The 13349-nt window shown below is 36.3% G+C and overlaps 1 protein-coding gene across 17 annotated transcripts in view; it reads left to right on the top strand.

The window, feature by feature from the left end:
- DLG1 (discs large MAGUK scaffold protein 1) overlaps nt 1-13347 on the top strand; it is a 140547-nt gene extending 127200 nt beyond the window's left edge. For 12 of the 17 annotated variants that reach the window (XM_063166957.1, XM_063166956.1, XM_063166954.1 and 9 more), the window contains 7 exons: nt 1100-1141; nt 4256-4306; nt 5724-5825; nt 6051-6223; nt 9593-9702; nt 10069-10160; nt 11618-13347. In XM_063166957.1, coding sequence (XP_063023027.1) covers nt 1100-1141; nt 4256-4306; nt 5724-5825; nt 6051-6223; nt 9593-9702; nt 10069-10160; nt 11618-11724 — 677 coding nt within the window. In that variant the 3' untranslated portion in view covers nt 11725-13347. Of the gene's footprint in view, nt 1-1099; nt 1142-2681; nt 2718-4255; nt 4307-5723; nt 5826-6050; nt 6224-9592; nt 9703-10068; nt 10161-11617 lie in introns of all 17 variants that reach the window. The other 5 variants (XM_063166966.1, XM_063166968.1, XM_063166969.1 and 2 more) reach the window with 3 other exon arrangements.
- The last annotated feature ends 2 nt before the right edge of the window (nt 13348-13349 follow it).

Genomic DNA, 13349 nt, shown 5'->3' with positions numbered 1-13349 from the left:
TTTCTGTTTTGAACACTCATGATGCTTTTAGACCAGGTGAAGGGCTAATAGGGGTGGCTTGAAGAACTTCTTGTATTTCTATTTGAATCAGGTCAGATTCAAAAGTAGCTGCCTGCTCTTAGCAGAAATGTTTGTGTGTATATACCCCACCACTAAATGTATTAAAATGACAAATAAAAAAAGCCAAGACCTTGCTTTCATCACAGATATTAAATACATACACTGTTAGGCACTTATGCAAAAGGAGTTTCTAAAGGGATGTGGCTAAGGGTCATTAGGAATAGCATTTCTTCCCAAGGCATGACTGTAAGGTACAGTGTTTGTGAAATTACTTGTAAGGGCCAGTGCACTTCTGTACCTGTCCTCAATCATGAAGTTGGAATTCTAGTAGCTGTAACATTCATTTCTCAATTCTGAAATGGCTACTTTCAAAGGAATTCCTGGTCTAGACCAGAAAACTTTAGCATTTATGGCCCTATGGTTTAGAACATAAAATCATAAGCAGCCTTTATGGCCTTATGATCATACCTAGTTTGAACTAGGTAATATGGTCCAGAAATATCTCTAGATGATTCTGTTCTATAAACAGAACATGTTTCTTGTCTGTTTTTCAGCACAGACTTTTAAAAACTGCCTTATCATACCTAATGCAAGTTGTATTACATGCTGCACTATATTTCCTCTAATTTAATCCAGCTTTTTCTCTACAAGAGACTAAATGCAATCAATAAATTGCTTGCATAAAAGTTGAAATGCATAATCCCAAGGTTTTTACACAACATAATTCATCCTGAAGTGAAAACTTAAAAATTGCAGGGTTACATGTGAATTATGAATTAGTGTACTTTTTGTAATCTTATTTTATGTGCTATTTAATGTTTTTCTTTTTATTAACATCAATTCCTTTCATATGAAATTAAGCTTGATCCTGAGAGCTATGAGAAGTACGTTAAAACTTTTATATGCAGTATGTATTGATTTCAGCACTTTGATATGAGTATTGTCTTTCATCTGGATTACTTTTTGTCGATTTTCTTTTTGTTTGACTCATGCCATTGGTGTATGTTCCTTATTTTTTCCCATTGTGTTGCAATTTCAGAGCATGTAACCTCTAATGCCAGCGATAGTGAAAGTAGTTACCGTAAGTGTTTTAAGTTCTTTGTTTATTGAGCCCTTGTTTTGCAGCTCTTTCTTTGGTTTTGTTTGTCTGTCTTTTCTGGGTATTTACATGTTAAATAGAACTTCCCAGTCAGCTTCAGGTGAAATCTGTATTTCTGTGTTTGGTGGAGTACTGCAAATTGTTCCATGTCTTTGTTTTTATAAAACTCCCTAGAATCACTGCAAACTTCCTTTCTGGACATTTTTTATTGTTGTCTGTGATTTTCTTAGTTCAGCTTAATTTGAATCTACTAATTTTTTTTAAAATTACACAAGCTAGCTAAACATGTTAAATTTAAAGGTAAATTTAATGCTGACAAATATAATTTTATGTAGCTGAGCCTTAATACTGGAACTGTAGCCAAACTGTGTAATCCATTAAATAATGCCATAAGTATCTAAAGTTTTTCACAACTGATACTCAGATTTAATATGTATATACTTCAATGAAAGCACAGATAAGCAAACATGTATTTACCCTTGCTTTCAGCTCATTTATTTTGTTAAGTGTGGGTGCTTAGTATGAACTGTCTTCAAAGCATATGACACACATTCAGTGCTGGAGTCAGTTTTGATAAATCAGCATGCTAGTTCTCTCTCTTCCTGGAGACATGGTGTCTCTAAAATAGCACACTCAGTTTGCTTTTACTGCTAGCATCAGCTCCAGTAGTGGTTGCTATTCCCCAGCTGCAGTGGCACTCCATGCTCATGGTGGGTAATAGGCTGCATGGTGCTGCTCTGCTGTGCTTGACATGGGATTGGAATCCCACTTTGCCAGGACTGGAATCCCACTATTCACTTCCAGTGAGCAGCTCCCCAGCAAGGCTGCAGGCTAGAGCTGGAAGCCATGGTAGAGCAGAGCAGGACAATAGGGAACATGAAGACAAACATGAAAAGAAGGAGCAGTGAAAGTCATGCAATGGTTCAGTGCTCAGCTCCTGGCTGCCTGCTGTGTAATAGGCACTGCAGAAATACCTAATTTATGTCAGGATAATGAGGAAGGTGGTTCATTAACAGATATATTTGTTTGGCTGTCGATCTTTTCAGAGGTAATGAGCCACATATTTTCTTCCAGATGATGACACTGAAGGAGAGAATGTGTATACATGTATGCAAAATGCTGGTGTTGTTGCAGACTGTAATTGAAAAGAAACTAATTGAGGGAGGCATCTGTGTTCCCTGAGAATAACACAGAATTGAGCACATATGGAAGTTGCCTTTGATAAACAGATATTTTTATAGTTTTTAATGACACACCATCAAAACTATCTAACCATGTCTGTTTCTTCATAAATTTTCTGCTTCCCTCTCTTCCCTCACTTCCAAGGTTTTTCTGAGAGCTAGCTTTATTTACATTTAAAGCTGGTTATTGGTACTACTAGTTAGAATTTTACTTTATTGTTACTTGCGAAGCCATGATTTTATTATGGATGTCATGGATTTGTTTATCTCAATGTGTAATTCTGAGCACTTTTTATTAAAATATTCTTTTAATCTCTTCTTACTGCTGTCTAATATGAAAGTTATCTTGATTACAGATGAGTACGGTTGTTCAAAAGGTTCATTCTATTAATACTAATTTTTCCAAAGAATTGAAAAGCAGTGACATTATATACTTTTTGCCCTCAATCAGGGGATGCTTTTTACTTGCTCTTATCTCTTTAGTAGTTTGCATAACTCTTCTTTGACCTTATAGCAATGTGACTTCTCCAAAGAAGTATCTAATTCTATGTGAGCTGGATCTTTCCTAGATGAGTTGATAGTTGGTGATTCCCTGTTCCTCTCCCTAGCCTAAAAAGGGTTCTGAAAGTATATACTGTCCTTCTAAAATCCATTTGCATGAGTAACTTTTTGATATATTAAAATGTACAGGTTGCATGGTTTTGTGTCTGTCTTAAGGTATTCCTCATTTGCAACAATTCAGGAAATTAAAGTCTTCCTTCATGTATTGCTATAGGACAGTTTGAGTGCAAATTTATTGCAAAATAAGAGAAATATTTCTGTTAATGAAATGGTAATATTTAGATTTTAAATATCTTTTTGCATTTGCTTTGAAATAGAGAATAGATATATAGAAGCTCTATATGCATTTATAAAAGCATTCTTCTGCCTTCTGTTTCTACATAAACTGTGGTGTAGCCTTGTATGTTCCTTTGCCTGTTTTAAGTATGGCTTATAAACATCAAAGAATGTTCCAAAATTAGACAAGTGAAATATTGGAGAACTGTATTTTCTTCAGTTCAAAGCAATGTCATGTAATTCGAGCTTGTGTCTTCAGAATTATAAATTCTCTGCTGTCAAAGTTAATTTTTAGTTATTTCATTAAAAGAAATTTTACTCAAGAGATATAATGTTAGACTAGAAGCAATCTTTTAGAGAGATGGCAACTGAGGTATATTTCAAATGCTTTCACTAACATTTAAAAAGCCTACAGATGTCAAAATTCAAGATTCTGTTATTTTAGTTTCATTCACTGCTAATGTGCTTCCTGGAGCTGAGAACAATCCAAAGCATTATTTGCTTTCAACTTTGTCTTTAAAATTAATTTATAAAACAGTAGTTGTTTAGTATATACATTGATAGCTTTCTTGGTAGAATTACAGTGGCTGAAGATGTTTATGGAAATGTCAATTCATGATAAAGGTAACGGAAGATCTGTTCACCTTGACATACATGGTTGCCAGCCATGTATAAATATGGAAAAATGTTCTTGTAAATGCTGGCTGCAGAGTGTGGAGAGCGTTCCCAATGCAGGAGGCATTGCTCTAGCAGTGAATGACAGCATGCATGCCTTGCATCCAGGACTCGTGGGGAGCACCACATCAGCAATGCTTGACAATTCTCTTGTGCTCGATGCCAGCTTGACATGCCAGCCACACCAGGAACTTCTTTCTACTCTCTGTGTCTTATGCTTTAAAGCTCAGTGTTTGGCTTAGCTTTGTGAGGTGTAGAATTCATGGCTCTTGAAAGGTGTCCCTCATCAGCATCATTGTAATGCATATTGCTGGGCAGTGTCTGTATCATCAGTCCATGGAATGACTCCCTACGTTCCTTTAGGAAAAAAATACATTGATGTGTCTTTGCCTTTACATTTTAGGTGGCCAGGAGGAATATGTGTTGTCATATGAACCAGTCAATCAACAAGAAGGTTTGTAGCTCTCAGTATGAAATAGTCTTAATTGTTAGATTGCTTTGCATGCCCTTATGTATTAAGCACCAGGATAAACTTCTTCACCCTTTTAAAGTTGAAACTTACTGTTATTCAAATGAATAAATTATAAAGGCATAAATTATTAAATAAAATCTCTGAATTATTTAGTGCAGAATCCAAAGGTCTGCTACTTCAATAATTTTTGTGTGGTTTATATTGTGGAAGGAAAGTACAGTATGCTTAACAGTTTTGTCAGTGAGAACCTCATAAATTATAGTTTTATTCTGTTTCACATTGCTTTAGCATTCTCATTGTTTCTGGCACAGCAAAAAGCATGTGAATAGATCATTTGTCTACTTACCAACATCAATTGAAATGTCTTTAATCAGTCTCCCATTTCTGAATGGTTTTCTTATATGGCTAATTTAGTTAATAATTGCCAATGGATTTTTTCCAGAAAAAAGTAAAAAATTTAATGAAATGGAAATCACTAGGAGAAAATATTTTCTCACGCTTGCATTTAAAAAATTGCTTTTTACTCATTTCCAGTGGAATGGTTTCCTCTCACCAGAGAGGCTCACAAAGGGAGAAACAGCAGAGATGTTTGTTATTTAATTAATAAGTTAATAGATACTAGATTCAAGACATTCCTCTTACAAATATAGTAATGGAATAGAAAAGAAATAGCTCTGAGTCAAATTAAAATATATTTAATAGGACAGACTTTAATTAATTGGTACTTATTTGTGCAGAAAGATTGAACCTAAAATTAAAATTTGTACTGCTGAAATTGATCGTGGCAACATACTTAGACATTATTGTCTTAATGGTTCTTACAGTGTGATTAGACATAATCTGCTTAAACTTAATTTTCAACCAAAATCCCTTTATTATAAATAATTAAACTACTTTCAAAAGGTACTACACTTAATTTTGTAAGGGTGTTAATAGTTACAGAAACTGTTTATATTTGAGTCATTTTGTATGCGAGTGCTTCATTGTGGCCTTAGGAGAAAAGAAGCTTCTCCCAACACAGACACAGAGTTTTATGAACTGCGCTGCTGCTCTAGGTGCCTCTTTGAATTGAAAAGATTTTCAAACCTCCCCTCTTTCATTTTTCCATTAGAATTTAGGATGTTAGTTTGTGAGAAGGCTTTTTTTTTCTCAAAGGCTTCATAATCTGAGGCTCATTTTCAATCACTGAGAATGAAGATTTGAGAGTGAAAGTCTAACATCTTACTGTGACTGTGGTATTGACTGATTGATGTTCTTCAGTGTGTTTCTATTCTCTTTAGAAGTACCTATTCTTCTAAGTATTAAAATCATTGCTGTGTGAGAGATCTTATTTGGATGAACTCTTAAAATTTAACAGTCATATAAAATACAACTGACATTATTCCTTTATGTTTGATAGTCAGTTACACTCGACCTGTGATTGTTTTGGGACCCATGAAAGACAGAATAAATGATGACCTGATCTCAGAATTTCCAGACAAATTTGGCTCATGTGTTCCACGTAAGTCTCAGCAAATACTAAAGCAATTTTAGGTTATATTTTTCTCTTAATTTTTTATAGACATCCTCTGTTTGTTGGATTTTAAAAAAAGTTAATATATTGTTTAAACTATCCTAATCTCTTTGTGACAATTTTGCAACATAAATGGGAGGCTTTTTGGATATTGTAAAAAAAAAGTCACTGTTTTTTTGTTTTGCTTTAAAAACTACTGGTTTATATTTAAAGATACTACTAGACCAAAACGAGATTATGAGGTGGATGGACGTGATTACCATTTTGTCACTTCTCGAGAGCAAATGGAGAAGGATATTCAGGATCACAAATTCATTGAAGCTGGCCAGTACAATAATCACCTTTATGGAACAAGTGTCCAATCAGTGCGAGAAGTAGCAGAAAAGGTAAATCAGTGCCACTTGCTTTCATTTGCTGAGCCGATTATATGCCTGTGCTGACAGGGAGAAAGAGAAGAATGGCAAGAAGCCATTAGGAACATTCTGACTTTTAAAGGAATTTGTATAAGGCTAGAAACAAAGTGTATTGTCACAGATGCATTTAGGGAAATAATGAAGCTTTGGAATAATGAAAGCGTCATGATTAAATTGTGGAAAAAAAGCAACAATAATGTTGTAAACCCTCTCATTTAAAGAGAATGCAGAAGAAATAACTACAATTATAGGCTAATTAGCCTAGCTTACATACACAGATCATTAACTAATGAAGAGTAGTGCTGGTGCAGTTAATTAATATGAGGATCCTCTTGACATAGACCTGCACAAAAAACTTAAAAAAATGTTATTCTTTGTGCTCCTCATGGTTTTAGCTAACAAAGAGAAGACAGTAAATGTAAAGAATTCAATTTTATAAGTATTTTTTCTATAACTACCCATATATTTTGAGTATTACCTTACAGTTTCTATCCCAAAGTGATTTGAATTAACTATTTATTGCAAATTCTAATTATTTCTAAAGTCGTTCTGAAGTTAACTTGATCTGTCTGAAAAAAAAGTTCAAAAAGGGAAATGTATTCCTGAGAATAAGGTGCTTGTCTTAAAGAAAATCATGTGGTGAAATTTTTTTTTGCAAATGTTCCATGTTGAGTTGATGAGAGTTTTTCTGCTGCTGACTCTGTAGTCCATTTTGATCAAATAGGTGAGTATTGCTATTTCTGGCAACTGAATTTACTGGAAGCAAAACCAGGGCAAACACAGTGAGATTCTGTGGGGCAAATGATGTTTTCTTCTCTTGTCCTTGTCACCATATGGAATGGAACCTGGCCCCGTGGGATAGAGTGAGAAAAGGAAAGAAAATAATATTAATTACAGAATTGTTCAAGTAAATGAACAGTATTTTGTATTGGAGGCTGAACAAAGCTGTGAAACAATCATTTGTGGTTAAATGATGAAATTATTGAATAGCTTAGACATTATAAATCTGTTGGCATTTGCTTTACTTGGTAGCACAAATACAATCCTTCAGTTCCATCCTGGACCTGAAATTGACTCTCTTCTTTTGTCCATCTGTGGGGATTAGTAAGGTACAAAATTGCTATGAATCTTTCATAAATGGACATGAAGAACAAAGTATTTGCAGATGTCTCCATGCAGTCAAATCTCTTGCATAGGCACCATGGGACTTTGGGTAGATGCAGCAATTTCTTAGTTGCAGCTGACATTATTTTCTGGAAAACAATGGCCTATCCTTCAGAACTGTACTTCAAAATCACGACAGGGCTGCAGACTGGTTGATCTGAAGTTGTTCCCATCCTTGTATTCTTTTCCATCTTGCTGAAAAGATGAGTCTTTTCAGTGGGTTTTATTGCTGGGATACAAAAGATCATTTCCAAGTTATCTGCAATCAGTTTAGGAGAAGACAGAGCAGAAGTGACTGCTATTACCCCAAAAGAACCAGAAACAGTATTCCTAAAATAGCCTTCAGTTGTGTTCACTTGCCCATGCTTCCAGCTGATCCCCGTCTCTCTCATTTCCTTACCCACAATGGACACAGCTAAAGATGCTTTCTGATGTTTCTTTTTGTTCAGTTTTAGAAGGCATTGGCTGCTGTGCAGTGCTTCTCAATCAGATGCAGCGCAACTAAGGAACTAAAATATATAAAATATTATTCTAAATGCATTGTGCAGAGAGCAGAGTGGCTTACCTGCATGAAGACATGTTTGTAACATGATGTACTTGTATTTCTTTTCCTTGTCTTTCACATCTTCACTGGAAAAGACTTTTCATATCTTCTTTCCTTTGGAATCATCAGCACCTTGCAAATCTGTGTCTCGAGGCCACAGTTAATGCATATTCATTGCTGATTTGGAATAAACTGTCATGGTTATACCCATAAGGTGCAGTACAGGTACTGTGCTGGCTCTCTAGCCCTCCACCCTTTGGCTCCTGGCTTAAGTTGTTGGGCCAAACACAGCAAATAGTGTTTTACTTGGTCCTTTTTTCTTTTTCAAATAATGCTCTTAATTCGGAGCATGTGCCACATTTAAAGATGTGGACAGATCAGCACATGTAAAATACTCTGCTAGGACCTACAGACACCTTTTTTAAATGTTACCAGTTGGCATGCAGACCCATGGACTGGATCTGGGAAACAGCTACCATCAGCTGAAAGCAAACAGACATACATATTGTTCATGTGGAAGAACACTTCTCTTTAAAAATTCCTGAAGTAAAATTCTGATTTTGTTGGGAAAGAGACCAAATGTAAATGATCCCAGTTATTTCTTCTGCCAGGAGGCAGAAGCATGTCAGTAATTTCAGACATTTTTCCAGGAATGATCTCCCAGGAGTTCAGGAATGGTGTTGTATGACATGAGTAACCTTTGGTTTATATGGTACTTGTGGGTTTGTATCCTGGCTCACGGATTTCTGCAATGCACATTGGTGTCCTGATAAAGAAAAAGTTTTTCTTTAATGTAGTCACCCAGGAGTGGTTTTCTGTTCCTCTTCCCCTGTAGCTTTCTAAAATGACAGTCTGCAAAATTAATCCTATGCTACTCAGAAAGGAAAGAAATAAAAATGTGTGAGGTGGAAATGAGCATATATTAGATGAAAGGAACTGAGAACAGGAGGAGCCTTTGAGATGAAGCTGGAAAATTCTTTTTAGTGGGAGAAAAGAGAGTGGGAGGAAAGCAGCATTACCACACTGTCATCCGGCTGCCCAAGGAATGGTCAAGTTATATTTGTTTCTCAAGAGATGGGTAATAAATAAACACAAATAAATTCCTTTCACCATGTCCAATGTGGTATTTTTACTGGCTGGTACCTGGGAGAGGAAAGGGCTTTTCTGCAGTTCCACCTGAATATGGTGGCATATTTCCCTGCCAGCCGGGGTGGGCACTCCCTCAGGTATGCCAGTTAAGTCATCTGGCTCTTCTCTAAATCACATCTGTGACATGGCCACCTCCCTAAAGCATCCTCAAATTAGTACGAAAACAAAGCAAAATAAAAAATGTTGGTGGTGTGGTTGAAGTCCAGCTGTTCCACTGTACAGTTCTGCATTGCTGATTGGGCTGCAAGCTGTGATGAAGAAAGGAATGAAGAAAGAAGGGTCAGGAACATCTCAAATTATGTGGGATTGAGCAGAGGAGATGGGGGACCTTGTGCCAAAGTGGTGAAATCACAGTATCATTGATGCAAATACTCTCATTTTCTTGGTTTCAGTAGAGGCATGTTTTCTCTTCTAAATTATTATGCTATGCTACTTGTGACTTAAAGTTTGCTTAGTGCCATATTCCTTTCTCTCTCACTTTTTAGGGTAAACATTGCATTCTTGATGTTTCTGGTAATGCGATCAAGAGGTTGCAGATTGCCCAGCTGTACCCAATCTCCATTTTTATTAAACCCAAAACAGTGGAAAATATCATGTGAGTAAAAGTAAAGTACCTCAGGCTAAATTGTTTGAGACTGTTGTATTTGAAAAGCCAACTGCAAGTTATATGCAGACAGTTGTAATGTTTGTGTTTTAAATAATATTTAATTCCCTGACTTTAATTTTTAGGGACTTTAAGATGGGGCTTCTTATCCAAATTAAAGGGCTTGAAAACAAATGTCATTGTGTTAAATTCCATGCAACATAACGCCAGAACAGCTCATTTCCACTACAGTCTTTGCTTGGAGTCTTTGGGGTTTAATCCATTTATTAGTATTAATATTCAAACAACAGTTTAAAACCTTAAAGACTCCAAGTATGTTGTATTGGTTTAAAAGAGCTATAATGTTTGCACTTTCAGGGAAATGAATAAACGCTTAACAGAAGAGCAAGCCAAGAAGACATTTGAGAGAGCCACGAAACTGGAGCAAGAATTTACTGAACACTTCACAGGTGTGTTCTCCTTGTCACTGCTCACTTGCCAGAGTTGAAATTTTATGGCTTGCTGTACAAATAATACTTGGCTAACCACTGAGATAGTGAGCTTTGTTTTTCAGGTGATCTGTGATTACTTTGAGGCATAGAGCCATCTTAGTATCTCTACATTGATTTCGCTTTGATCAGCTAATTTAATATAAAAAATAAACAAAAATTTACTAGGAGCTTAATTTAGGTTTTGAAAACTCTTAGGACTTTCTGCCATTTTCCAACTTCATCAGCAGGTTCTGTTTCCACAGACTTTAACTTTACACTGAAGTACATGAAAAGCACATCCTACTTCAGCTTTGAGGTTACTGAGGTTTGGAAGAGGTGTGGTTGAACTTAGCTGGAGAGAAGATTCTGAAGCTTATGGCCTATTTGCCTTGCAAAGACATTTCTAATTCTTTCTCATGCACTCTTGTGCTGTGAACGTTATACTGGGCCTATAACAATGGAGCAGCCTCCTCCCACAGGCAGTACAGCACTGAGCTGCAGATGGGGAAAAGGTTTTTAAGAGACAAGAATGGAATGGTAGGAATAAAAGGAAGCTAATTTACATGAAAGCAAAGCTCAGATGCAGTACTACTCTATTAATGCACAGAAGAGTGAGTCTGACCTGCCTCCAAAGCTGTCTTCCATGCTGAACTTTACTTCTTGGATTACTGACACTGAGATTGTGACACTAATTAAAAATAAGTTGCTCTCTCACAATGATTGCTCTTCCAGGCTGAAGTATTGGTAAGCTCAAACTTTATCTTAATTTTAACCAGACCATATTTGATTCTGATATGTCAGAACACATCCATATTGGCTCATTTCTAGTTAATTTCTAGCCTTGGCAAAAATACATCAACCAACATGATAGGAATGAGTATAGATTGCACTTATAACTGTGTAAGGAAGCCTTTTGTCTATAAAACTAGAATCTCTTGTCTGGACAACAAACTCCATGAGTTCCTCCCTATTTTAGCCAAAAGCAAAGGTAGAGCTGGGTAGGCATCTCGAGGTCAGCCTGCCTTGCTGTGCAGCTTCAGGACAGAGCTGACCAGTTCACCAGCCTGGGAGGACACAGCCCTGCACTGTCTTGCTTTGTGTTAGACACACAAATGAAAGTTGGGCCAAAAAGAATACTGGAGGATGTGAATTGACTCAGGCAAATTGGAACATGTAGCTAGGAAAAGGTTAAAAAACCCCTCAGTTGTATGTGTATACTTGGTAGGACAGTGGAAGGTCCCTGTCCCCAAGGAAGTGGTTAGTGTGTCCTGCAGTAGCACTTTGTGCTTCAGTCCAGCACTGAACCCAGGAGTGTCCAAGGGTGTCTGTTCCTTCAGCAGTCAGAAATCCTCCTGCCACTCTGAGGGCAAGGAGCAGCCTGGCCTCTGCACCGATCGAGGAGGGACGATTGCTGATTGCCACATTATGTTTTGCAGCTATTGTCCAGGGAGACACTCTGGAAGAAATCTACAACCAAGTGAAACAGATCATAGAGGAACAGTCTGGTCCTTACATCTGGGTTCCAGCAAAGGAAAAATTATGAAAACAGATTTTTATTTTTCATTTTCTAACTGACGTCACCTACTACATCTGACGACTCTTGAGCCCTTCCAGTGGAGCCTGCCTCTAGTTCTTTCCAGCGTGGTTCATACCCTAACCATCACATTCTGCAGTTCCCATAATGCTTTACATTTGGTGTCTCTCTTAGTTTAAATAATTTGTATTATTGTGTGTTGTTGGTTTGCCATTTTTCGAACATGACAGTGGAATGGCCTGACCAGCTATTAGTTTAGGGTGGGGGTGGGCGGGAATTGCTGGGTAAAATTCCTTAATGTTTAAGGGAAAGTAACTTTCAAAGATTTTTCAAAAAAGCTTTATAGACATTCTTTTAAAATTTCATAACAATTGAAAGAAAAGTTGTATTCAAGGAAGTTGTAAATTATGAGTAACTTTGCACGCTTAACTTTAATAGCATGGTTTGGTCAGGGCAATCAATTTCAGGTTTTATTTTCTGAGTTCAATCCTATTGTCACAGTATCTTTTTTTCTTTCCAGGCAGTTAGAAAGAAACTTTTAAATTTTGAGTTAGCATTTTCATTAAGTCCCATTACTACTCCTAAAGGGATATTCATTTTCATAATTTCATACGGATATTCTTATAATCTATTTTTTCATTTTTTGCCAATAAAATTGCTAGGGACAAAGATGTGTAATGTTTTTAATCTTCCTCATGAAACACTATTTATAGTGTGTTGCAGAAATTCTTTATAGATAATGGTCATCACACTTTTTGAGCCTAAAAATATGTTTAGGTGCTAGGAAACCTTGTATTTTTCAGAGGAATGCCAAATTTGCATTGGCAGTAATTCAGAAAACAGCTGCAGAGATGGTCATTAGGGCAATGAGAGAATGATTCATAGCCTAAAAATGTGTGTGTTCTTAGGGGTCAGATTTTAATGAATATTTTACCCACAATAACTGCCTATTTTGTTATAATAAATATATATATATTAAACTTTCTTTAACTAAACTCTGTAACTATGGGAATTATTTTCTTTACATAGTTGCGCACACGTATAAATATATATATATAAAATATATATTTTTCTTTTACCACCTACTCCTAGCTTTTTGTTTTGAATAAAAATAAAAAACCAAATTAGAATTTACCTTCCTTAATCACGGAAAAATCAAATGGGCTGTGATGGCTGGGCATGAAGTCCAGGGAATATTAGTACAAGAAAAAAATACATGCAAGTTCTCCTCTTTTCTACGCAATTCCGGGTGTTTGTCTTCCCCTGTCCCCTTTGTAATATGCATGTCTTAACCAAAGGGAGAATTCAGAGCCAACAATATATTTTTTTTCTGTACATGTTCGTCTCGGATTGCACAGGCACAAGATCTTCCATTTGCAATGCACAAACTTCTGTGCTGAATGTTATGAATACCTTGTACCAAAACCTTCAATAATGAAATTCTCAAATTCCCATATTATTTAGTACCTGCCATTGCTTGTTTGCAACCGATTGTTTTTTAGAGGGATGTACTTATGACAGTCATGGGGCAGTCACACAACCAAATCAGCTTTGGTTTGTAAAGAATTATCAACACTATCCATTCCATTTGTTAGAAAGAGGAGAACAGCTAATAAACTTTATTGTACAATATA

This window comes from Melospiza melodia, chromosome 12 (genome assembly GCF_035770615.1).
Source record: "Melospiza melodia melodia isolate bMelMel2 chromosome 12, bMelMel2.pri, whole genome shotgun sequence".
Taxonomy (NCBI): domain Eukaryota; kingdom Metazoa; phylum Chordata; class Aves; order Passeriformes; family Passerellidae; genus Melospiza; species Melospiza melodia.
The sequence above is the reverse complement of the archived record's forward strand: the minus strand, read 5'-3'. Positions and strand labels throughout refer to the sequence as shown.